This window comes from Malurus melanocephalus, unplaced genomic scaffold (genome assembly GCF_030028575.1).
Source record: "Malurus melanocephalus ecotype Western Australia unplaced genomic scaffold, MMel_1.1 scaffold_107, whole genome shotgun sequence".
Taxonomy (NCBI): Eukaryota; Metazoa; Chordata; class Aves; order Passeriformes; family Maluridae; genus Malurus; species Malurus melanocephalus.
Genome location: NW_026623339.1, coordinates 1,253,142 through 1,280,112, shown reverse-complemented (window position 1 = coordinate 1,280,112; position 26,971 = coordinate 1,253,142). Strand labels below are relative to the sequence as shown.

The 26,971-nt window shown below is 49.8% G+C and overlaps 1 protein-coding gene across 4 annotated transcripts; it reads right to left on the bottom strand.

Annotated features, from left to right (window-relative positions):
* Nucleotides 1-711: 711 nt before the first annotated feature.
* On the bottom strand, nt 712-26,884 carry RNF24 (ring finger protein 24). Of its 4 annotated transcripts, XM_057369308.1 has the most exons (6): nt 21,041-22,093; nt 18,711-18,793; nt 9,251-9,400; nt 3,762-3,804; nt 3,071-3,112; nt 712-1,039 (listed from the first exon to the last, which is right to left on the bottom strand). In XM_057369308.1, the coding sequence occupies exons 3-6, from the start codon at nt 9,391-9,393 to the stop codon at nt 956-958; spliced, it is 312 nt and encodes a 103-aa protein (XP_057225291.1). In that variant the 5' UTR covers nt 9,394-9,400; nt 18,711-18,793; nt 21,041-22,093; the 3' UTR covers nt 712-955. The 4 variants fall into 4 exon arrangements, with proteins under 4 accessions (XP_057225291.1, XP_057225290.1, XP_057225292.1 ...); XM_057369307.1 differs by lacking the exons at nt 18,711-18,793; nt 21,041-22,093 and adding an exon at nt 25,032-26,884; XM_057369309.1 differs by lacking the exon at nt 18,711-18,793 and having other exon boundaries at nt 21,041-22,096.
* Between the last annotated feature and the right edge of the window lie 87 nt (nt 26,885-26,971).

The window sequence follows — 26,971 nt, the reverse complement described above, 5'->3', positions numbered from 1 at the left end:
CCCCCCGAGCCTCTGACTCCACCCCGGAGCTTTGCTGCTGCCCAGTTTTTAATTCACCATTTGTGTCCCTCTATATTTAAATGGGATTTTGGGTGGATGCTCTGTGTGTGTATACAGAGGGATTTTATGTAGATATGTTTTATATATAATTTATATTTTCATGTATATTTATATTTAAATTTGTAAAATAGGGGATGTAAGAATGTACTCACATACTAAAAAATAGAATATATACCTGAAAGTTGTCTGTGAAATTATAAATACATAATATATAAATAATATACCACATAATACAGTCACATATAATGTATATATAGAAATAAAAATTATGGAAATAATTCTGATATAGTCCTACCATTATGTGTATTACAATCATACCATTATGTATATGATATATATTATATGCATTATATACTATATAAATGTTGTCTAACTATATAACTATATCAWAATRTATAMAATACATWATATAATATAKAATATAAATATACGTAAGTAAATATATAAAATTTATTCTATACAGTAATAATAAAATATCTATAGTATATAGTATTACAGTAAATATCTATAGATATTTATACTATAGGTATTTATATATACATATATATACTATATAAATATCTATAGTATAGAGTATATATTACTGTATATAGTAAATTTTAAGTTTTAAAATTAATTTTAAAAATTAAAAAAATTTAGTACTTTTAAAATTAATTTCATATAAACCCCACCTATATAAAACATACATATTTACATTATTCCTGAAATTTTAGACTGAGTTAGACAGGATCCATGAGGATCACAAGGCCAACTCCTGCAAGTTAAATCCCAGATCCCCAAACTGTGACTGAGTTTTCCAGYTCCCAACCTCTGCTGCTCCACAAAGGGGCTTTTCCTGCCCTTGCTGCCCCGGGATGGGGTGGGAGGAGCCCCCAGCCCCAGGCACTGCCCACACTTACTTTCTGTGGAAGGCATGTTTGCAGGGACAGATCCCCAGCTCGTCCTTGGGCTTGAACTCCTCCAGGCACACGGCACAGATCTGCGAGGGGTGGGATGAACGGGAAGAGTCAGTGCTCAGGAAAGGAACATTTGTGCATTAAAACTACACACACAGCCAAAATCATGGAATTATGGAATGGTTTGGCTTGGGAGGGATCTTAAAATGCATCCCATTCCACCCCTCTGCAATGGGCAGGGACACCTTCCACTATCCCAGGGTGCTCCAAGCCCCGTCTGATCCGGCCTTGGGCACTTCCAGGGATCCAGGAGCAGCCACAGCTTCTCTGGACACCCTGTGCCAGGGCCTCACACTCACAGCAAAGAATTCCTCCCTAAAGCCTTCCCAAATTTCACTTCCTGAGCTTTGGGATCGCAGGCTGAGGCTTGGGTTTCCCTTTCCTGGTGGAAGGAGGGAGCATCCCCACAACAGCCCCAAAGCTGGGATGTGTTTGAGGTTTTAGGGTGCAGGAGGATGAATCCATGCTGCCACTTGGTCCCTGGGGCTGAGCTGCACCCACAGGGATACTCTGGGAAGAGGGAAAGGCAAGGGGTCCATTTACCCCAGGGCTGGGAAAGCTGGTGGCTGTTTTCCCAGCAGCCAACAGACTCAGCCAAAACCTCCTTCCCCCTCACAGCCAGTTCCTCCTGACTCATTTTGGATATCCAGGGGATTTTTGGATATTCCTGGGTGGTTTTACCAGCCTGGGATCTCTGTCAGTGCACCAGGTGCAGCTGTTGGGGTCATTCCCCCAGGAACACACACATCCAGAGCTCCCCCAGAGCCTGGGAGAGGCAGAATGATGGAAAAAAGGGAAAACCAGAGCCAGAGCCAGCGAGGGAAGAGCTGGGAGGGCGCTTTCCCTCTGCAGGGCTCCAGGCAGCCACCCCATCTTGTTGGAAAATTCCCACCCCGTCCTCTGCTTTCCAGAAATGCTGACTGCAAATGCCGAAATACAAATGCCCAAAATGGTATATTTTTGAACCAAACCCTTCCAGGCTTTTTCAAATTTTCAGAAAAACTGTTCTACCCCCTTCCCCACAGACCCCTCATCCTCCCCAAAAGCTGGGAGAGCTGAAGACAGCTGGGAACAGGGCTGGTGGAGGAAGAGGACTGAGCGGCTGTTCCCGGCTCTGGCACATTCCCAAATCCCTCCTACAACCCATTTCTCACCCCAGGAAGTGCTTTGAAGCCTGTATGCCGACAAAAAACCCACTGCAGGTCGATTTAATGGGACTGGATCAGAAATAGGGGCCTCCAGCAGGGACTGCYCAGAATCCTGGGGCCATTGGGATTTACCCTGGAGCCCTTGGGATTTACCCTGGAGCTGTGGGGAGTGGAAGGTGAGGATAAAATGTGGGATGGGCTCTGCTCAGGGGATTAAAATAAAATAAATAGTGGCTTATAAACAACTGGAGCTGGTACTGAGCAGACAAGCAGCCTCGTGCCCAGATGTGGGTGGGCATTTTTGTTGTCTCTAGGGGAATAAATCAATCCAGGCTGTGCCTGATGTGGGATTCGAGTGGATTCCTGCTCAAATTCAGCAGGAAAAAGGGGGGCTGTGAATAGGAACAGCCCCAAAAAGCCTGGAAGACCACGGAGAAAAACGAGCCGGGGTGTTTCAGCCCTCAGGGGCGGGGAGGGAGGAGCGGATCCGCCTCTCCCAGGAGCCGGGAGAGAGTGTTTATCCTGGATTTCAGTTTCCCTGCCCAGAGCTGAGCTGGGTATTGTCACGCCCCGATGGTGGCAGAGCCAGAGGGGATGTCCCTGCCCAGGGACGCTGTTTATACAAGGCCCAGGCTGCCTTGGCCTCCCGTTATCCACAGCTTCTTATCAGTGTGATAAGGTGTACAATAAATAACAGTAACGATGCAGGAAAACCCAAGGAGAACCAGGAGGAGGGAGAGGGTTTAATCCAGGCTTTTGCAGAAGAGCTTTCCTCTTTTCCAGCAATTTCCAAAGCAAAACTGCCTGCGTGCTCTGCTCCCAGTAGGAGAATTCGAGGGTTTGCCCCCTCCCCAGGATGAAGAGGAGGAGGGACAGGGAATTTTTGTCACCCCAGGATGTGCTCACCTCATGGAGGTTCAGTTCCTTCACCTTCTCCTTGAGTATGACCTGCAAGACAAAGAGCTGGGGTCAGGGTGGAGCTGCTGCTGTGAGCATTCCCAGGAAAAATCTCCATGAAGGGATCCCATTGAGTGTCCCAGCAGAACTGGGAGCCCCCCAGTAAACCCAGCACACACACGGAGCAGGAGGTGCCCTCTGCCCTGTACAGGGACAGGAGGAAGGGAGCACTGGACAGACAGAACCACAACGACCAAATCCTGCAGGTTTCCACCCAAATTAAACCCTCTGGAGCTCCCACACTGCCACTTCATTTTCCCTCTATCCAAGCTGAACACCTGGAGAGGGCTATAAATCCAGGATAACTGTGTGTTATCAGCCCAACTCCACCCAGCTTCCTGCTCGGATCAGGGGATCAGAGGCAGAAAATCCCACAAATCCTGGAGAAAACAGGACGTGGAAGCAGCAGCCTGACAACCACCTCTGGGTCGTGTTTGTTTTAACTGGTGAGTGTGGGTGGGTGCAGGGATGAGCTGGGCTTGCCAAGGTGACATGGAGCTGTTCCCTGGAGATTGGCCTGGGTGTTACAACTGCTCTTTGAGGGCCAGAAACCTCGGAGGGGAGGAACAGCACGAGGAAACCTGATGKATTTGGCACAAGGGAGAAGGGAAGGGGAAGGAAGCTCCGAGGATCATCTCACCTGTTTGTAGGCGTAAAGCTCTTTGTGTGCCTGATGCCTGAGCCTGCAATGAAACCAGGAGAAATGTGAGGTCAGACAAAAAATTGGAATTACTGTAATACCTCAGACATTCCACTTGTCTGCTTTCCAGATTTAACATGTTATATTYTAGATTTTTTTTATGTCAGAAATGAGAATAGCCACAGGAAACAACATGTTCAGGCAACATCCAGTTTTCTCTATCCTGGGAAGGCATGTCTCCAACCCAAATCACACAACTCCTCCCTTATCCCCCTTCTGACCTCCCTGATTTCCCAAGCACGCATCACCTACATGGTTAAGATCAGAAGAAGCAGGTGAGGAAATCCCAATCTGCCAYAAATCCCCTCAGTTTCCAACCACTTCTGCTGGCAACAATTCCAAAACTGGACACAGCACTGTTTTCCAAGTGATGGGGATTTGGACCTAAGGAAAGCTCTGCTCCTGCTCCAGCAGGGACAGGGAAGGAGAATCCCTGCCCAGAGGTTTCCCACCAAAGCCCCCATCACACTGCTTGGGTCACACTGGGTTCTTCAGACTCAGCTTTTCCTCAATTCTAAAATCAATCAARCAACATTCACTGTGGAGCAAACCCAGGGATGGAGAGGAATGGGATGAACCTATTCCACAAACACCTGCTGCAGTGGGAAGCCCAGCAGGAATTTTAGGCCACAAGCAAAGGGCTGGTTCCAACCCCTCCCTCTCCATTCTCCCTTCTTCAGAGTCAGAACCATTTTCCATAGGAGAGCTCCACAGGCATCTGCTGGCTGGAGAAGCCCATTATGCTCCTAAAATAAATACATTTAAAACTGAAGTAACTAATATTGCCTCTCATTACCAGACACAGCATTTAATAAAGTACCTGGAAAACTCAGGAGCGAAGTCACTAGGGCTGAAGAGCTGGCCAAGGACTTTCCATAAGGAGTCAATGTATGGCTGCAGGGCTTGGAGAGCTGTAGGAATATTTTCCCCAGCCAGCCCTGAGTRTGATTTCAGATGGGAAACCCCCTTGCCTGGAATTTCTCCTCCAAAACTATTCTGGGGGCTGTCTGAAATCCCTGGCTGTTTCAACCTGAGCTCCTGGGGGTTTTCCAATCCTGCCACGCTGCACTGGGGGAGTTACACAAATGGGATGGAAAAATATTTCCTTATGTCTGATGTCCTCCCCCAAAATGTTGTGGGCTTTAGAAGTTGAGGGATGGGTAAAAATACACCTCAATGGTGCAGGGAGAGATGCAGTAAATCAGCTCCTGAGTCCCAAATTTCATGRGGAGCCATCCCTCCTGCTCCAACAATTCTGCCTGGCAGGAACCTGGCYGTGGAACCACACAAAAAACACTGTAGCAGGCAGGGAGGAGAGAAGGAGGAGGAGGAGGAGACTGGGGTCCCATCCCTCTGGCAGTGACCCTGAGCAGAAACACGAGCAGAAGATGCAGGAACAATAGAGAGAACAGGATGAAACCGGCCCAATCCGCAGGGAAGGCAGTTATGAAACACAGATGGGGAGAAGCGAGGCGTGCACTGGAGATCACAGACCAGGGAAAAACTCCCGGAATGGGAAGCAACATCCATCTCATGGAGCACCCAGGGGCCACGAATGGTTTGGACCCCTGAGCCAAAGCCACTGGAGCACTTGGGAGCAGTGGTGCCCTGGATCTGCACAGTTCCGTGCTGTAAGTGCAGATCTGCAATGCCCTGGGCTGGTGCTGAGCCAGACGGGGAGATTTTCCAAAAAAACCCCCTCCCTGGAGGTTCTGGGGAGCAGCACGAGCGCATCTGGTGCCGAGGCGTGCGAGCTCAGCCMGCTCCTCCTTGCTTCCCTCTCTCTGAGCCAGGATCTGGGGCCAGATGGATCCTGGTGGGGCTGGTGCAGCTGTTGTGAGGAGACCCCGGATCCTGGCAAGCGCCGTTCCCAGTCGGCTCCATCCATCTCGTGTCGAGTGCTGCGACTCCYGAGGAATTTCTGGCAGATGCCTGACTGAGATAAGGGACCACACAGYGCCTTTGGGATCTCTTCCTGCAGGAATGGGAGAACCCTGCTTCTTTGGGTGACTCAGTCAGCTACACCAAGTGGACAACTATTGGTATAAAATGCAGAGGGAATTTTTTTTTGCAGATTTGCCTCCAAGATCTGCTTATTTCATGCTTTGTAGTGGGAGTGGAAAGATCCTGGGCATTGGCCAATTTCTGTCCCATCACTGTATCCCTGTCCCCATCCCAGCTGGGCTCCTTGGGCTCTTCATGSAATCACAGAATCGTTTGGGTTGGAAAAGCTCTCCAAGATCATCAAGTCCAACCATTCCCCCCAGCACTGCCAAGGCCACCACTGACCCCTGTCCCCAAGTGCCACATCCACACGGCTTTTAAATCCTTCCAGGGATGGGGACACCACCACTGCCTTGGGCAGCCTGTTCCAAAGCCTTATCATCATTGGAGTGAAGAAATTTTTCCTGATCTCCACTCTAAATGTCCCCTGACACAACTTGAGGCCATTTCCTCCTGTCCCTGTTCCCTGTGAGCAGAGCCCAAACCCCACCCTGGCTGTCCCCTCCTGTCAGGGAGTTGTGCAGAGCCACAAGGTCCCCATAACCTCCTTTTAACCAGGCTGAGCCCCCTTCCCAGCTCCCTCAGCTGCTCCTGGGGCTCCAGACCCTTCCCCAGCTCTGCTCCCTTCTCTGGACACAAACCCCAACCCTTGTGTTGGATGCTGACAGGTCTGAATGCAGGAGGAGACCCTTTTTAGGGTCTGTGTACCCTGCACCACCCTGAGATTTTGACCTGCTCCAGACTGGGCAGGGATGKGCCCTGAATGATCCACAGAAAAACACAGAGAGAGGATGCTGCAACCTTGGTCCAGAGTGAATGTGGCATTGCTCAGCTCAGCATCCTTCTGGACTGGGTTTTATGGCATTGAAGGCAACAAGAGTTTATCGCTTTCATTTAATTCACCAGAGATCAGATACAACCAGCTGCCTGCAAAATCTCATTTCCTTGTTCTTCCTTTTTTATCTGTAATTTTGCCAAGCAGAGGCAGCAGCCATGAGGGACCTGAGCTCTGACCTGAGTGGTTTGCAGCAGCAGAAGAGCTCGAGATTCACCTGAACAGGCAACGATGATTTTTGTTGTGAAATTCCTACTGAACTCTGTTTTGAGCCAATACAATTAAAAAAGTCACTTTTCCTCCATTTGGASCGGACAGCACAGCCTGTATTGACACAGCTGCAAGGCACAGCTCATGCTCTCTCCTTCCCCAGCACATCTTTTATTTAATGCCATCAGCTCTGCAATTTGGGGAGAATACACCTGATATTGGCTCTTACATCCTCTGGATGCCTCCCCAGYTGGGGATGCGGGGGAGAGCTGCAGGGGATGTTCTGATACAGAGCAGGAGATGGGAACCAGGGCCTTGAGGGTGGTGTTTGTCATGAGCTTGGTGTTTGTCAAATATTTGCAGATTTGGAGTTATGTGAATGGAGGGAGAGGATGGGCTGTGTTGACTCTGCACCTATGGAGGGCCTGGGGAAAGCCAGGAGCTGCTGTTACCTACAAAAAAACCCCATGGATGGAAGCAGAGCCCTAGAAGGGGCCATCCTGCCCTTCTGATGCCCTCACCCTTGCAGATGGGTGCTCCTCATCCTGCTGTCCACGTGCAAGGCCTCCCAAACCCACCAAAGCTGAGGCTTTTATATCCCAGACRAGCTGATTTTACACAGCAGCTTCCRTGGAGGCRGATGTTCCTGGGACACTGGCAYRGCTAAAACCCATGGCAYGGCAAAACCCTCCAGAACGGGGGCTGGAGGATCCTGTTTTGGTTCTGTTCTGCCAATAAAACAGCTGAGGGAGGAGGTTGGAGGAGCCATTTGTGGAGTCTCTCTAGGGTTTTGGGCTATAAAGGGATCACTGGATGACCTAATGCAACTCCCCATCTATCATGAGTTGCTAAATAGCACCTCAGGAACAGCAGCCAAAACRTCTCGTCCAGAAAGGTCCTCGCTCTTGATTTAAAGACGTGAAGAGACAGAGGACTTGCCACTTCCTTGCTGGCTTCTCTCCCCAGTTACTCACCCTCTCTCTCTTACAACACGCCTCCAGCTTCTAAATTTAAAGCTTTTTTGGCTTGACCTTCCAGACATTACTCCTTGTTTTTCCTTCCTTGGGGCATAATACACGCAGCGAGTGCCCAGGAAAATACTCTCAAAGTCCAAACACCTCTTCAGTTTTCTAAGTGAGCCATATAGGCTTGAGCTCCACCTGAGCAAAACACGTCCTTGAGCCTTCTGAACACCTCTGGTCTATTTTCTTTTRTATGCCCTCCCACTGGTGTCCCAGTTAAAATGTGAGCCCTGGATGCAGATGCAACATCCCAGGACAGTTTGGGATGTGTTGCACATTCAAACACCCTTTTCCTGTGTGCAATTGTGGGGAAAAAAAATTAGGTCTGATGCCCAAGCAGCCCAAATCACCCCTGGGTAAACCTGGGTTTGGGCTCACTTGCGTGTTTTATGAGCTTTTGCTTCATACAAACTGAGAATGGGTGGAAATTATYAAGTATTTAGAAGGTGACATGGAAATCTTCCTCCCCTGCTCCTCAACAGCAGAATAAAATATTTTTAACACCCTCTGGATAGATAAACCTGATGGGACTGGCTGCTTTGGTGCAAGGAGAGACTGGGTACCTGTTTTACAGGAAGACAGGGAGGGGATGTAATGGATGCACAACTTGCAGGGAGCTGGGGCCAGCTGAAAAGACAGAGAGGAAGGGAAGGGGATGGAAAAGCTGGAAAGGAGAGCTTTGGGAATGCAGAATTTTGGCWGCCACTGCTGGTTTAGTGATGCTCTCTGCTCCCAGGCACAGACTGAAGCACAGCCAGCCCCGCCCTGGGTTATCAGCACAACTCATCTCCATCACCACCTCAATTCCCAGGCACTGCATTTTTCCCCACTTGCCTCATGTTCCCTCCATTGGGAAGAGTTTCTCCTCTCAATTAGCAGCCCAAYAATCTCCCCAGTGGCCCATAAAATAATTAAAACAAGCCCCAAACTGCAACAACCTTTAACCCTCCCGTTCTGCTCCCCAATTGCTCAGATTAACACATCAACTCTGCATCATTAATCTCCAAACTGTGCTGTTGAAGRAGCAATTTGTGTTCAATAACCAACGGAGCAGGTATTAAACATTCCTTAGGCACGCAGGACACRGGTTACTCATTACAGAGGGAAACATGTTGAAACATTAAGCAGAAAGCAGGGACCATAAAACATCCCTTTCCAGGCTTTTCCAGGTTTTTTCAGCAAACATGCATCTCCCAGTTTAGGTGGATTATGYAACTGCTTTGTGGGAMATTARGCTGACGTAAGATGTGTCAAGGAAMGATAARGTGCTGCCATCCTCTTTTTGGGATGGAGGGATCAGTGATGGGTCTGGAATCAGGGAAGATCTTGGGGAACACTCCCTTACAGCTTTCCCTCACCTGATCAAGTAGCAACAGAAGAGCAAACTGAGGATGAAGACAAAGATGGCTGTGCCGAAAACCACGATGTATATGTTGAGAGGAAGGTTCTGGAACCCGATGTTCGGCATCCTGAAACTGTAATGCTGGAAGTCCGAGCTCATGGGTAGGCTGTGGAGACAGGGAGAAAACACATGGATGTGACATTCCTTAGGGATGGGGCTGCAGATGATTTCTCMCTCATCCCCCTCCTTGCCCAAAACCAAGTTCCCAGCCTGGTAACTTTGGAAACAAAGCAGGGCTGGATCAGCTGGGGCTGGGATTTTCCTTCTCCCACTGTGAGCTTCTCCTCCAGCTCTTTTTCTTATGCACATYATCCTTCAAGTTAAATGCTGGATGAGATGGATGGTGGGAATTGCATCCAAGCAGCCCCAGCTGCAGTAACTGGGGAAAAATACTGCAAGCAGCCAGGAAGCATTGGACCAAGGCAAGTTTGACTTCCCTTCCCAGGTTTCTAACACTGACTCCTCATTCCATAGAAACCCCTCTCCAAAATCATCGAGCATACACAGGGCCTGGCTGKGTCCAGTTGCTCCCAGTGCATCCCCAGCAGAGGGAGAGGACAAGGACATTTCCAGGAGACGCAGCAGCACTGCCGAGAAAAATTACGGGGAGACTATGGACTCTATAAAGCAGGCTTTGTTTGTTTTTTCTATCTGAGACGCAGGTTTGGTGATTTAAGAGCAATTCTGCAGGTTTCAGTTTTACTCCTCAGCACAGCCCCAGGCTGCTTCCCCCCAGGAAAACCCCGAGGCACTGGTGAGCGGCGGCCAAGAGGAAGAGGCGGCAATTTTGGCTGTCACATCCCACGTCTGGGACGTGTGACCAAATTTCCCACCCCTCAGAGAGCCCCAATTAAACCCCAGCAGCTGCCTGGGATAACRACTTCAGCGAATCATCTGGCCCAGGACTTTAATTGCACTTATTTATTATCTCTTATCTTTCTATCACGCTCTGAACCATTCACCCTCAGATAATCACAACTGTTGCTGGCCAGACATAAAGTTCCCCTGCCCCCAGCTTAGAAAAGGAAGTTAAAAATACACCTTGTTTTCCCTTTTGCCCACGGGAGACGGCTGGACGCGGCGTGCGATGAAGTTTTACAAGCAAGGAAAGTACCTGCAGTCTGAGCTTTGTTTCCCAAATAAAATCACTGAGGGATAACAAAGCCCTCCCCTGGAGCGGGGAGTTTTCCACAGTGCAGTAATTGCACAGCTCCTCATTTTGCACGGGGTGGGAAGACGGCGGGGGAAACCGCGGGATCTGAACCCACACGTGCCAGGGAGCGATGCTGCAAAATCCAACGTGAGTGTCCCTCCAAGCAACATCCTGACTCCTCAATCTCCCTTCCCCACTGAGACCCTTTTTTGCCAAATCCTGGGCTTTTCTCTGACTTCCCACCAGGAGCAGACTCACCTCTCATCCCGGCTGCCTCACCGGGACTGCCCCTCGCTCAAGGGGAGTCACATCCCTGCCAGCGCCGAACACCCGCCCGGGAGCCTCCCAGCTCCAGCTGCTTTCAGTTTCCTCAGCTCGCTGGAAGTTTCGAGGCGATTTCTGGTAAAGCCTGGATTTGATTAAAGCCTCCAGAGACCAACACGCATGTTCAGAACCTCTCSCGGCCAACGTGGAAACGCTACAAGAGCTCRGRGAGCCGGCACATCCCCCTGCCAGCRCTGGTGGGGATGGGATTTTATAGCCCAGCAACCACCCGGCAGCTCACGCTCCTCCACCGACGCCTGTTCCGCTCAGCTGAGCTGGTTTGCTTTGCAAATAAATTAAAAAAAGCCCCAACCAGCCCCCAAACCTTTGTTCCCAGCTCTGGCAGAGTTAATGCGCAGCTCGGCAGCGCAGGGCTGGGTTTGGGTTTCAGTCCCGCGCCGTTCGCKGGGTCAAAGGGATTTGGGACGGTTCAGGGCTCCCCTCGGTCACGCTTGTGGCACAAGGATGTTTCAACTGGAGGAAGGACGAGGCTGCCCCACCTCACAGTGCTGATAATCACTGCCTTTGGCCAAGCTTGGCTGCCTCCAGCTCCTCAGCCACCCAAGAGAAACGTCCTCCATCTGGGAAAACTCCGGGTGACTTTTTGCAAGGAAAGAGAGACAAGTCTTGGAGGAGAGRCAACAAAATCAACCAGTGCTGGACTGTTCTTCTTTCCTTTACAACTCTTCTAACTTGTGACAGTCTTCTCAGCAATCCAACTAGAAGATTCTGTAGCAGAGACAGTGGGGAAGAATGTCCTGGCTGCATTTGGGGCAGCAAATCCCATCAAGGTAGAAAAATTCCTCATGGTCTGTATGCGCCTGAGCCACTCGTACAMCAGTCCCCACATCCAGGAACACAGYTAGAAACCATCACAGCCCTCAGCAAATAAACAGCAGAAATAGAGCTCAGACAACTGCCAGCATCCTACTCTCMTCTTCCAATGGAACCATTTCCCTAATATTTTGCCCCAAAAGCACACCACAAACACAGCCAGGACCTACCTGCCAGCCATATCATGGGGGCTCAGCCTCCTGGGGAACACCGTTCCGTCCCCTGCAGTGCAAATCCAGGGAGCCCCACACCAGATTCATCCAACCCCAATGTGAAATAACCTTCTCCACATCGGAGCTGCCCTGGTCCTCCCTCCCTCTTGCTGCAACAGCTGAGAAATGTTACAGCAAAAAACACGGAGGTTAAAGGGGAAAAATCAGTTAGTCTGCCCAGGATCCAGGAAACTGTTAACTTTAAAAGACTCCAGTGAAATCTGATGATTTCAAGCAGCCAAGCTTTGGAGTTGGGTTTTTTTAAGGGGAGTGTGGAGGGGGGAGGAACTGTATTTTAATTTGCTTCAGATTTGCAAGGGCGCAGCCAAAAGAAATAAAAAGGAGCCATAAAGAAGGATGAAAAGTTTCTGGTGCAGAACAAAAGCCTCCCTGTTGCTCTCTCCATGGTGAAGGCATCTCAGAGCAGGGGGATGATGCTCCTGGGGCACTTATGGCCCTCAGCAGGTCCCTGAAACCCCTGGGATGGAAGACACAGACTGCACACAGAAAAGGGGGCACTGGCACAGGATGCCCAGAGAAGCTGTGGCTGCCCCTGGATCCCTGGAAGTGTCCAAGACCAGGTTGGATGGAGCTTGGAGCAGCCTGGGCTAGTGAAAGGTGTCCCTGCCTATGGCAGGGGGCTGGAACTGGACGATCTTTAAGGTCTCCTCGAGCCCAAACTATTCCATAATTCTGTAATTCCACAATTCTATGAAAAACAACACGGAACAATGGTGCCCTGGGATGCAGAGRGCCACAAATGGCACAACACCCTGAGCTCCACACGTCTCCTTCCTTACACCCTCCAATGACTCAGCCACGTGGGGCCAAGCACATCCAAGTTTCTCCAAGAGGGACAAAACCAAGCTTTAATTAAAAGCCAAGTCCTGGTTAATGGCCCATCGAGTGGCAGGGAAGGGAGTGTTACAGGTCAGCGTGAGCTGTGGCGTTGCAGCACTTTGATTACAYGTTGGGCTGTGAAAGGCAAACCTGGAAAAGCCACGTCGCCAAATTAATCCCCATTAGAGCCACAGCCAGCACTTAGTGCAKGAGGCCAACCTTGTATCCAGAGTGTTCCTCAGGAGATCTCACAGGGATTAATAAAGGATGCAATTATCTTCTCAAAGGTAGAAAAACTGAGGCAGGGAGGAGGAAGGGAGCGAGGCAGAGCTGTGGCCCCTGTAACCAGGGGGTGACACCAGGATGCCCCTCTAAGGTGATGCCATGGGCTGAAAGCTGYGGATTTTTGCTTTCCTGCTGCTTTGCCACATGCATTTGAACTGTGTGCTCCTTCTCAGGGCTTTACTTATTAAAAGGAGCTCCTTGTCCTTTTTTTAAAAAAATTATTATTATTTATTTATAAGATCAGTGCATAAAGGGGCCATGCAAGTGCTGTGCATCATCACACCTAAATACAGCCCACATGCTGGGTGGAGGGGTGGCTTCTGCCTCTGCTGTTGTAAATAAACTCCTGTTTTTAGAGGGATTTACTTTATGTTTTCAAGACAAACAACTTTCTCCACAGGGGTTCAAAGCAAACTCTGACTGAATCTCCTCAGCTATTGACTGGGGAAACCGGATGGAGCTGGTGGGCYGAGCATCCCACCGGCCAGACTGGCAAAGCCAACCCATCTCCAGGAAACACTGAGCTCCAAATACTCAAGAGCCAGACACAGGCAGCCCTGAAATCACGAATCCCAAGGAAAAGTGAATGCTAAGCCGTGGCCAAACTCCAAGCTGAAATATTTTATCGATGGGAAAGGTTTCAAGCGGGCGTGAACGGCGTCTCGAGTTTCAAAGGCGTTTCGCAACGTGTTTCAGACAGGTTTAACCAAAAGCGTTATTAACTCGGTTGAAAGTTAAACTGGGAGCAGCTGACAAGACCTTTCTGAAGCAGCCCAGGTTGTGTTGCAAAGCAGGGTATTCTTCCATGGAATGATTCTACGACAGGAAGGTTATTTAATAGCTGTGACTAACGGGGTAATATTTAAACGAAAAAGATTCTTCCAGGTGTTAAGAAGCAGCAGCCAGAGACRCCCTCGTTTAACTCGCAGGCAAAAAAATCCCCCTCGTGGACCCCAAAAGCAAAGCGCAGCCCTRACCTCAAACAGATGGAAGGAATTTCCTTCAGCTCCGTCTCTGGAGCTGGTCCAGCGCCAGGATCCGCAGCGTGGCGATGGGAAAATCACAGGCAGCTGCAGAGCCAGCCCCAAACCAGCACCGCTTTTGCCCCAGAGATGCCRTGCAGCTGCCATAACCTTTGCCTGGCATGGGGTGGGGGGAAAACCCAGTGCTGCTCCAGCCAGGAGTGATGGCCTTTGCTGTCCAAAACCAGGGAACAACAGGATTAAGAGTGGGGAAAAACAAAAGCTCGTGGTATGATTCGATTTTATAGAGCTGCGATGCTGCCATGGGGATGCTACATCCAATGCCAGCTCTGAGAATCCAACCTGGCCCAGATCCTTCACTCCACAAACCTGGCAGGGAGCGGGGGAGTGTGAGGGATGGTGCAAGGCTTGGCAGGGTTATTGATTAGTGAGAATAATGTGCTGGGAAMAGGGAACATCCCAACAGGTCCCTCACACTACAGTTAGATTTGTACCAGGATCCAGCAAAGCTTGGCCGGGGTGAGACAGTATCACTGCAGCAACCGAAAGAACTTTTGGGTGTCAAATGGAACAAAAATCCATTTGTTTCACCCATTTTGGCTCCGTGCAGGCATAGGGGTGGTGGTGGGTTTTTGTTGTGTGCCTGGACAACCAAGAACCAAACTGACCTCCAAGCACGAAGCGCTTCGGACCTTTGATCCCTCCTCCCTGAGAGCGGATCCGATGCTTTTTTTGAACTGGAATCAGGAAATTTCCTGGCTGTGTTCCCCAGCTGGCMGACACCAAACACAAAACCTTAACCCTCTCCACTGCCTCTGGGCAGGGGACACAGAAAGTGATGTAACAATGTGACAAAGCAATTGGAAAAAAAATAGGAAAGTCTTTGTAAGGAAAGCAACATCCTGCATCACAACCGTACCACTGCAATTTCCAGAAAGTCCTTCTGATTCCAGACAGTTTAAGATGCAAATAATCCCAGAACCTTAAAACTGAAGAGAACCTTTTWGTGGGAAAATTCTTTTGCTACCACTGGCAGAGAAATGTGCAGAAATGGGACAGCTGCAGCTCCCATCACCCACTGYAAAATCAAGTTCCTTCTCTCAGCGCTGTTGGAAAAGCAAACCAGAGGTTTGCTCAGGGTTGATTTTGCAAGTTCCAGGAAAACAGGCAAAAATAAACAGAAAAAAAATTAAAATCAATAGCGCTTTTTAATCCAGTCTGAAGGAGGGAGAAGCAGAATTTGGAGGAGAGCGCTGCTTGAGCTCCCATCAGGAATAAGAGCTGAGAATCACTTCTCAGGAGAGTTTGAAGCAGAGCTGGAGAAAGGCTCACACAAGCTGCCCAAGGACAGCTCAACTCACTGCTCGGAGATGAAATAACACTTGAGGAATTTTTCTCCTTTGGCCTTGGGGATTTGTAATTATTTTTCTCCCCCTTTTCCTGGCACTCAGCTCCGACGTCGTGACCTGCTGAGCTCACTTTTCCTCCTGAAAGTGTGGTGGGAAAGGATGTGCTGCTGGCTCCTCCTGCTCCCAGCCCCGTCCTATTCATGAGGTGAAAAGAGAAGGCAGGAGCCACCACTTCCATTTATGGACTGATGGTGGTGCATTAAATTATTATTAAATTTGGGTGTATTTTAGCCCAAAAAGAGCAATGAGAGCACAGACAGGTGGGAATAACCTCCCACCTTCATTTGTGGTTGCTTTTTCCTTGTTTGCAGTTGTCCCCAATGAACAGGTTCCTTGGGGAAAGCAAATTGGAAACTCCAWGAGAAACGCTCAGCCTACGCAGCTGAAGGGTCAGAGCAAAGAAATTGGTGTTAAATACTCCAGGGAATTTGAAAATTCCTGGGTGATGACACAGAGCTGTGGGAAGCAATAGGGACTCCCAAAATATCACATCTGGAAGAAAAAAAAAAAAATCCCACTTTGATCAAGTTGTCTTCAGGCTGAAACAAAACCATTCACCTTCCATGGAGCCAAAGAGCAACTTGCCTTCTCCACTCTTAYATCAAGAAGCAGATGGATTAAACAACTTCCTGAAACCTTTTTTCCTCATTTCCTAAGCTCCTTTAATGGGGAAAAAAATAATAATCAGTGCAACACAGAGGGATCAATAACCCTATAAAATCCTCCTGGAGACAAACACCCTGGACCAGTGATAGGATCACAGCTGCCAGCAGCCRTCCTATAAAGGCAGTTGGAGGAGCTGAGCACAATTTGGGAAGCAGGAAGRCATAATGCTCTCGTTTACACTAAATAAGGTTGCTAGGTTATGGATTTTTGGGAGGGAGGGGCATAATCTGAAAGGGGATCCAGATGGCTGTAAAGCCTTGCGGTGAAAAAGCAGCATGAGGCCAGAGAGGGAAGAATTCCTCTTTATGCTGCTGCTGTCTGCTCCCAGATCCTGGATTTCAGTCCTCAGAAATACTCTCTGTGGATCCTTTTAATTGCACCATTTATATTTGAGGTAAAAATTAAGGAGAAAATGTAGCTGGATGAAGAAGAGTGACAAAGCTGGTGACTGGATACCGGGAAATAAGTCCCTAAACAAATCCTGTGGAGTAGGATTCCCCAAAACCCACACTGATCCAGCCAGGTTTRTATTTTACAATGCTGACAGCCTGAAAAAGCCTTTGGGAAAAACCCAGACAATCCCAAACCCCAGTCTGCTGGGAATTCACCCCAATGCCACGTCACTGCCCTTTCCAACTTTTCCTAATGCTTCCAAAAAAATGAGCTGCACAGTCAGCCCACCATTTCCTGGTTTTGACCCAAGTTTTGGGATGTAGGGGAGTATTTTTTTCATCATTCCTCTTCCCCTGCTAACAGGGACTGGGAAGGTTTTGCAACACTTTATAAAGTCCAGCAAAAAAAATCTCCTGAGAGTCACATGAATACATGACAAAAACTCCTTCACTTGAATGGGATTGGCTCAAGAAAGGTGGCTGCAAGGATGGAAAACCCCTCAAAATTTAGTTTGAAATGGAAAATGGAACTTTGCCACAGCCAGACTTGCACAGACAAGCGAGGTGCTTGGAGAAAAACATTCACAAAGCCAACAAGTGCATCTCTTCCTCAGCATTGAGGGTGATGCCATAGATGGTATCCCTCTTCCCTTTTCTTCTGGAATGGTGGCCTGACCTTAGTGGGATGYASAAAGTGAAAGGACCTTYGTGAAGCACTGRCACAGRYTGCCCAGTGACACTGTGGACTCCCTGTTCCTGGAAATGTTCAAGGCCAGGCTKRAGCAACCTGGTCTAGTGGAAGGTGTTTCTGATAACAGCAGGGTGGTGGAATGAGATGGTCTTCAAGGACCCTTCCAACCYAAASCAYTCCATGRTTCTATGATTCTAAAATCCAGGTGCACCCATACCCCAGAGATCTGTAACCAGGACGTGATAGACAATTTCTGTAATTTTTCAGGTATAAATTTTCAGCATCACCCACCCCTACCTCTCCTTTGCCAAGGGATGCTGCTTCTTACAGGAGTTCCTCATAAACTGAGCCCTAAACAAGCAAAACCCCAATTTAAAACTGTGTAGCTGATGCAGGACATGTTTAAAAACAAGAAAAGAAAATCAACACCTTTTGAGAGAGTTGCTTGAAATTTACATTTTCCTTGCAGYTGACTGAATAAAACCCTCTAAATATTTTCYAAATGCTTCAAGGCTMTAAAGCTAAAAAGCACCAGCGGGARTATCARTGTAACAGTTTACTGTGGGATCTCCAYGAATTCCCGGGCGCTGAATCGCCTACTAGAAGGGAAAATATAYGAGTGGCACTAAGGAGGTGACTTAGCAACGAGCAGGCTGGCAGCTTCAAGTGGCTTTTTAAAGGTCAAGAGAGAACATGATGTCTGGAGCCCTCACGTTCCCTTTTTTTACTACAATTTAATGATATTTCTGGCCAGCCYGGTTATTAAATCGCCACCTCGCACCAGTCAGCCACACATCCGTTAAACCCAGGCTTTAAATGAAGCCTTTCTCCTCCTAAAATACTCTCGTTCAACCCATTCCCACCTTGACCAAAGTGGGGGAAAAGCTTTGTTGAAATAAAAGACAAGGAGAGGTCCCACCACCGAGGAGATTTTTGGGAAGTGCCGACGAGCAGCATCATTGAAATTCAGCRGGAGAAGCTGGTTTTCCTCGGCTCTGTGGGGGCTGCCATGTTAAATCACATTTGGATTCACAGTACAAGGCTGCTAAAATACCACCGCGGTGCCTATTGGCACATTTCAATGAAAACGCCGTGGCCTCATTAGTAGAGTGGAAATTATGAGCTTGTCTTTGTATATATTTAAAAGCTCGCCTCTGAAACTCTACTGGGCCAGGGCCAGGAATTCCTGGCTCCGAGCTCCTACCACTCGGCAGTTTGGGATCGCTTTGCTCACACAGGTCAAGCAACCACACAGCCATCGACCCGGGAGAAAAGGCATTTAAAAACTGCCCTGTGGGGAGAGACAAGAGGGTTTGAACTAAACCCTCCTCCCTGTCAGCTCCCTGCGAGCTGGTTGGGGATCAAGTCCTAATGAAAGTGCAGGTTGTAATTAAGAGGATGCAGGAATGTGGGTGTGTGGAGTTTCACCCTGCTCCCAACAGTTGGGGTGAGAGCATCCTGTCAGCCCARAAGCGCTGYTCCCCTTTGGGGAGGGACCACAAAAGCCCAAATCCTTTKAAATGAGGGCAAACTCGTGAAATAACATGTTTTTTGGGATCTGCTCCTCTCAAGATGGGAATTTGCAAGTCCCTGTGAAGGAAAACTTTGGGCTCAGCTCCCTACTTACCCGCACGGGTGCCGCAACGCAGCCAAGCCACACAAACCGAACGTATCTGCTTGAACGGCAACCACGGTTTGGTGCCAGGGATGCTGGAAGAAAAGAGAAAAACACCCTAAAAATTGCACAAAAATCCTGAGGAAGAGAGGGAGAGGCTGAAGAAATGTTTTTTAAACGCTTGGATTTGCAGATTCTCCCAGAAATTGCTTCAGCTCTTGGTAACAGCACAGAAATCCCCTTTTAAAACGCGGTGATGACGTTACGTGGCATAGAAAGAAAAGGGGGGGAAGCTTGGCTAATCCTCACAATTTTATAAGCATCTGAGACACTAATCCGTTGATCTCATTGAAAGGGATTAGAATTACTCCCTTGCCAGGAAATTTAAGAAGTTTTCTACCAGATGTAAACAAAAGCGTGGAGCAGCCCGCAGAGACGGCTGCCACACAGCGAGTCCTCACRGAGAAATCTGCATCCCGGCTGGTTTTGGGGTGGGAAAGGGGAATTTCCAGCCCAGTGCTGCAGAGGTTGTCTGGAATGATGTGGTATCCAAAGCAAGCCTGATCAGTCCATCCACAATAGCCTAAAGACCTGGGCAAGCAACTGCCAGGGCTTTGCAACCCATCCAACTTTTACAAGAATGATGCTCCAGCTAAAAAAAAATCCACCCCAACCACCTAATTTGTTCTGCTGTGGTCTAGGAAAACATTATTTTAGTAATAAGAAGAAAGAGGGCAAATTTCTGAGCAACAAAATCCAAGTTGTGCCCAGCTTGGCAGCAGCCTTCATTCACCCAGCTTTGTGACAAGGACCTGGGTTAATAAGGTGGGAAAATATAACATGGCATCCTCATGGAAACAGACTGGGATCTGCTGCTACCCTCACAGTGAGTGATTCATAATATTGAAGAATAAATTATTTGATTTAGAAGATGAAGCAGGCAATGTGCAATCTGCGTTTTGATATCAAGCAGTTTGCTACTAAGTTGGATGTTCCAGCTCAGAACAATAGCTAAGATAAATCTAAAAGAAACAAAAAGGATTCAGGGGATCCTTTGGAGAGGAAAAGYAACTTTTGTTAGAAAACAGAAGTTTTCTAAGAAAGAAACGAAACTTTTGTCAGTGCTTACTTCTTTCCTCTTTTAAATTCCATTCAGGAAAGAAACCTAAGGAGACTCAAGTTGCAACCTCAGTGTAAACATAGACTCAATTTCACCAGCTTGCTTAAAAACTCCTCCTTCTGGAGGTGCCTGATGGGATGTCAGCCGAATCCCTCTTCTCCAGCCCATTTTTATGCAAGACCATATAAATTTTAGTCAAGGCACAAATACTTGCTTGACTTTGGGAAAACACCCACTGTGCCCATTTCCTAACTCCCTGCAACACTCCCACTCCCACTTTTAGCATGCAAGGCTGGAATAAACCACCTGATGCCAGGCTTGTCTCCAGTTCCATCCCTTTCACTGGGCTGCAACACAGCCCAGGCCTTTCCCATCACCTCCTTGACCAGTTCCTCCTGCTGCATCACTGGCAGCTGCAGGGGGAAGATTCTTCAGGAGGAGGATACAAGGAGGAAGCCCCAAGGATGGTCAGAAGCACCCAACAACTCAGCATCCCCCGGGTAAAGCCACAACCAAGAAAATTATCAATTTTTTTCTGCTTTTACTCCCAAAGTGTCAACCCCAAACAACGYTCAGCACAATGGTGAGGGTGTTTTGGTGTGAACGCCAAGCGAGACTGGGGTGCAAGGCTCAGCTGTCAGACACCCAACCCACACAACCCACCAGCAGACAGGCTCCAGCCAGCTCATCCCAATGTATTCAGCCCCCAAAACACCCATCRCCACACAATCCTGTCCCACTTCCGATGGCCACCACCTCCACAGCCTCCAAAAGCCTTATCTTTTATCTCACAGGCCAAGAGAGCAAAATGCCAAGTCGTCATCCAACGATGCTTCTCAACTAAAATCGAAAGAAAAACCCCAACCCCGCAGCTGCATTTGAGCAGAGCCAGGAAATCGCCTCGGGGGAAGCCCAGCCTAGCGACRGGTTTTTATAGGGAACAATAGGAAAATGGGAGTCGTCAAAGCACTGAGGAAATATTTGCCTGCTCTGCTCAGGACAAAGCTCTGCGTGCAGAGAAGTTTAACTCGATCTTTACAATGTCCCAAATCCTTTGAAATGAGGGCAAACTCAAGTCCTGAGAGCCCCGGTCGCGGGAGGAACGGTCGCGGGAGGAACCATCCACTCGGGTGGGTTTGTTGTAGCTGGAAGCTGTCGAGTGGGAGATTTGGATCCCTCCTACCCAGTTCTGATGGATAATTTGGYTTTCCCGCTTTCTTACCTGCCGGGCTGCTCCTCCTGGATTTCAATGGACCAATGGGGAGCTGAAACCCCCTGGTTTCACGCCTGGGAAGCCGCGCTGCTACGGAGCTCTTCTATTTTCCCCAAAATCCTCCCGTCAGCCAAGAAGCTGGGAAACCCACTCCTACTCCACAGGCTGRGAGAGCGACAGTGGGAGGGCTGGAATCAGGAGGGCAGCTGCCTCCTGCTCAGCACTTTCAGTTTCTCTCTCCAAGCGCTCTCCTGGCGCGACTTCCTCTAAAGCGCTTTGCGAGTGAAAAGCTGCATTAGCGGCRGGATTAATCCTCTGAGGGGATAATAAAATCACAGAATCATGAAATCGTTTMGGTTGGAAAAGCCCTCTAAGGCCACCAAGTCCAACTGCTAACCCAGCACGGCCAAGGCCTCCACTAAACTCTGTCCCCAAGTGCCACTTCTACAGGGCTTTTAAATCTCTCCAGGGATGGTCACTCCAGCCCCTTCCACGAAAAGGTGCTGTCAAAGGCCTTGCCAAAGTCCAAACAGACACACCCACAGCCTCTCCCTCATCCATCAAAGCAGGTCACCTTGTCATAGAAGATCAAGTTGGTCAGGCAGGACCTGCGTGTCACAAACTCACACTGGCTGCTCCAGATCCTCTGATTGCCTTGGTCACGCTGCGTGAGGGCASTCAGGGTGATCTGCTCCTGTCACCAGACTGACAGCCCTGTAGTTCCTCAAATCCTCCTTCCTGCCCTTCTTGTAGCTGTGTGTCACATCTGCTCACTTCCAGTCAGCCAGGACCTCCCAGCTGGCCAGGGCTGCTGGTAAATGATGGAAAGTTATCCCCATCTCTTGCAGCAATCCATTTGTTTGAGTCATCTCACATGCCTTTGTGCTGGCAGTGATGTCACAGCTTTCCTGATGCACAGYGCCTTCCAGCTCCTTCTCCTGTCAGTGCCCAAGCTGTGGGCATTGGTGCAGATGCATTTCTGTTGGGTTATCAATCCCACCGCATTTTTGGAGAAGTCCCAGCTCCTATGTGACCATTCTCAGGGGMTTYCATGGTTTCCAACACATCAATAACSSTTATGGCTGTGCTGCCACATGGATCTCCATCTCCTGCTTCCATGGACACCACAGACTGAAGGATGTGGCTAGCACATTGTCCCTAAACATTGAGGTGGACCCCAGGATTATCCCATGTGAAGATCCTTTTCCCCCTTGAAGCCAGGACTACCTCAGCTGTTGTCAGCAGTCCTGGTGTCCTGCAAACCCACCCATAATAACAAAAACAAAATAAACCTGGAGAAGAAGCAATTCCTACTTGCTTCTCACACTTCTGAAGGTGGAGCAGAAAGAGCAGGACTTCCCTGCCCAGGCTTCCTGCCCTTGCCCTCACTGCTCCTCCTTCTTCTGTGCACCTCACCTGCTCTTTCCACAGGCTGATCCCAGCTGTAGCTCCAGCATCAGAGCAACCTGAGACCTCAMAGCCTTTGGCTATACTGAGCCAGCTGCTTCCAGGTAATCTGGTCCATGGCATTGGTGCCAGGCTCGTCTCCCCTCGCCATCCCTCAGCACCACATCTGTTCATCAGCAGGACACAGGAGCCCTCTACATGTGGCTGGAACCCTTTAGGTTTGTTTTCATTCTTTGATGGAATTTAAACATGTCAGACAGGTAGAAAAATGACACATTGCCTGTGTTGTTCCAGAGGGAACAGCATCCAAAAATGATGCAGCTCCGTCTCCAGTCGTTACTGCTGCACCCTGGGATGGAGGAACAGGYGCTGCTCCAGCCCACTGTCAATGTCAAGGCTTTCCCATCCCTCAGATCAGGAAGCAAATCACCACTGCCTATGGCTGTACAAAACCACGTGGGTTTGGATCCTCTCCTGGAGCGAGTTTTCTATGGGATCACTGGCATTTCTCAACGCAGTGAGTGGCACCCGCCGGGCTCAGGCGATGACTGGGCTCACTTGCAGATAAGCCCCATATCACATCATCACTGATGCTGCTTTAGAGCCCTGTCAGCGACTCGGGGTAGGGACACTGAACACCAGGACAGCCACTCCCGACCTGAGTCTGAGCAGTTCCAGCACAACAGTGACAGGGGAGGGGAYGGCTGTGTCCGCCGATCTTATCTTCTGTCAACAACACTCGGCTTTAAGGGGAATGATTGCAGGAACAAAAACAAACAAACCCAGCTCAGCCACATCAAACACTGCTGAGACCARGGAAGCATCAACCCCAAAAAAMCAGCCTCCAGGCTYCCACATCAATGGTCCAGGCTGGMTGAGGACCACCAAAARGATCTGCACCTCCTGCCACGGCCCRAAGGATGGGCTTGTTTGGGTTTACTGTGCAGCAGGAGTCTGGCAAAGTGGGAGAGGACCATGTCTCACCTGTGTCATCCCAAGGCAGAAGGTTCCTGGTGCAGGTGGTGGGAATAGGAGATGAGCACCAGCTGTGCCTCTTTCCACCTTTTCTACATCCAGGTATCGCTTTATGGCTGCGAGAGAATCACTCACAACACACCTTCTGCCACACAGCCCAAGTGGAGGTGACAGCAGGTCACTGGGAGGGGTGACCCAAGGGAGAACATCTGGAGAGATGGTCCAGAAGCACAAAAGCCCTCCTAGCAAAGCAGGGTGTCCTCCTTGTCATCTCACACATCATTTTGTTCAGGAGAGCAGCTGGAAGTTGGTAGAACCTACAAGCTTGGTTCAGYTCCACAATCCTGAGCAGCTCTGCTGCTTCCTCACCATGGAATCCACCTCCTCCTCCACCCYATCACCTGCCTCTCCCCCAGGACAGTGCCAGGACCACTCTCCAGCCAAGAACAGTGGAAGCAACCAGCAGCCATCATGTTATTTCCCATCTGGCACACAGTATTCCTCATCTGAAAGTGTGACAGATCCCACAACATTCAGAGCACGCTGACCCCAAGGTGTCCTTCACATCTAGTCCATCAGAGTTATCTCCAATCAAACCTGGAGGTGACTGGATCTTCGCCTGGGATGCACAAGCAGTAAGTGTTGACCCTCCTCCACATCTTGCTCCTCCCAAATCTGACACAGCCTTTGACCAAACAGCAATGCCAGTGACCAAGCAGCAGACCTGGAGTATCGCACCCATCCTTGGTGAAYGGGACAAAATTAGCAAACCTGAGCTGAGTAGTGATGGAGCAGAGCTTTGGGAAGCTGTGGAGGGGATTTATTTCATAGAAAACTGGGAGATATGGGAGATATGGGAGATCACCACCAACCAGTCAGGACCAGGGCCATGACCTGCTGGCATCAGCCCTATGACTTGATAACAGGATCACATCATCCCTTCCGCCTGCTTCCAGCACATGGGACTGGAAGCATTTATTTTCCCTTTTTCAATACGTTTTAAATACCTCAATTAGTGCATTTTGGGTTCCTTCCACATTGCCTCCAAGCAATTCTTCTGTCAGGGGCTCTATCCTTTCACTGCCGATTATAAGTGGGGCACAGGGTTGTTATTTTTCCAGGCCAGGGGCCAAATTTGTATTTAATTTTTGCTCCAGATGGCACAGCACTCCAGATGCATCAGCTGGAGCATCGAACCTGTATGAATAAAGTAATAGAGCAAACAACCCGATTTACTCAGGGGCTGTTTGACACGCTCAAGGTGCTTTGTGTACATCTGTTGCGAAAAATATAGCATTCACATAAATTCAGGTGATGGTTTCACTATTAAACCCAACACCTGAGGGAAATAAAACAGCAGTAGGGAGTCTAAAAAATAATTATAAGAATATTAGAACTTATATTTTGATTTCTATAAGGTCAAGGATATTAAAAAAAAAAAAAAAAGGCTGATTTCAGCCATCAGTGCTGAGCATGAGCCTGGGTTTTGTTCACCTTCCCCTGTCCCCAAAACTGCTGCTGGCAAYGGGTCATGCAAACCAGGGTCAGAGTTGTCCCAAGAGAAGGGCTGGTGATCCCGGATTTTAGCGKGGTGCTGAGAGCTTATGGCTCAGCTCACCCGAGGAGATGCGAGGAGGACACCAGAGGACAACCACGAGATGTTCCAGTTATGCTTCTGGCAAATTCACCCCGTTCCCAGGAAGCTGCCGCATCCCTCCGGCACAGCCTGCAGCCGGGTGTGCTCCCTGCAAACTGAATCACCCAAAATAACTCAGGATAAAAAAAGAGACATTGAGTAGACGGTTTATCTGCCCCCGAAATGAGCACACGAAACGCCGCGTAAAACCAGCTGAGCCCGCAAACGCCTGGAAACAAAGGGATGGGAGGGGGTGTCTTTTTGTGCTTAGCTCKGCTCCGTTCAGAGCATCCCTGGGCTGTGAGAGCCCGTCCCGGCGGCGCCCGAAACAAAGGAAAGCCGGGAGCTGTAGGCAGGAGCCAGCTGGGGAAAACCGGGACGAGGAGGAGGCACCCGCATGGCCCTCCCCGGCAGCTGCGGAGCCGGGCTCGCGTGTTGCCGAACACGTTATCCATGGCAGGAAACTCGAGATCAAAGGCGAGGAGCGTGCCAGAGCAAGATGTCATCCAAACCTCCTGCCAAAGGTGTGCACGGGAGGGGGGAAGCAACCCCCAGACACACAAGCTGGCACATCCGAGGGAGCCGGCGCCGCTCGTGGGGTGACCAAGACCTACGCGTGTCGTCCTCCGTGCACCCCCGGCGAAGACAAAGGCAGGCTGAACTAAACAAACAAAAAACCAAAACCCAAAACCGCAGGAGGTGCATTTTTACCCGTTGGTTTCCAATCCCCAGAGTCCCACGCACGTCCCCTGCCAAAGCGGCGGATGCAGGGACGGTACGGACGTGCTGGCACGGCAGGAACAGCAGCCCAGTGTAATTCCAAAAAAGCAGCTTTTGCCATTTCTGGGTCTTTTTTGCTTTTTTTTTTAGGTTTTTTTTTTTTAAGGAGAAGAAACCCGCAGCGTCCTGTCTTGGCCTCAGCGAAAGCAAAGGGACGTGTCTGATTCCAAGCCAGCGACTACCAGGAACAGAGGTGACCTGGGGACCCCGAGTCGAGCATGGGGTGGTACCCCCAGGAGCTCCCCCTCATCCAGGGGGTCCAGGCAGGATGGGCGCTGGTTGGGGACATCTCCCCTGTCCCTTTGTGCCGCCCCAGCCCCCTCCTCCATCCCTCCGGGGTGATGCAGTCCCAGTCCACGCTCCAGCCTCTGCTGTCCCCTGCTCTGGGCTGTCACCTCTGCCCCACAAACGGGACCTTACAGCACCCTATAGTGCTGCCAGACACGGCAAAAGCRCAGCCCAGACACCCCGAGGGTGTCCCTTTAGGGGTCTGCAGGGTCATGGCGGTTGCTCCATTGCCTTGTGGAGGTCCCTGCCCCAAAAGGGACTGTGGAGCAGAGAGGGAAGGACCCTGTCCTCCATGGGAGCTGCTGAGGAGGGGGAAATCCCTGCCCCACAGTGCGGATGGAGGGGAAGCCCTGTCCCATAGAACAAGGCACAGGGAGAGGGTCCTGCCCCACAGCGAGCTGGAGCACAGACCCTGTCACACAAAACAAGGCACACAGAGAGGGTCCTGCCCAAACAGTGGATGGAGGAGGGACCCCTCCCCACAGAACAAGGCACGGAGAGAGGGTACAGCCCAACGAGGGGATGGAGGAGAGACACTTCTCCACAGAACAAGGCACGGCGAGAGGTCCCACCGCACAGAAGGGCTGGAAAAAAGGTCCCTTTCACACAGAACAAGGCATCGGGGAAAGTCCCACCCAACAGAGGGGCTGTAAGAGGGTCCCTTCCCCACAGAACATGGCACAGAGGGAGGGTCCTGCTCGAAGAGGGACCCTGCCCCACAGAGGGGTGCACAGAGAGGGGTCCCAGGCCCACAGGAGGGATGGAGGGGGGGTCCCTTCCCCATAGAACGAGGCACAGGGAGGGGTCCCACCTCACGCGGGGGTCCCCAGGAGGGGTCCCCGCCCCTCATACGG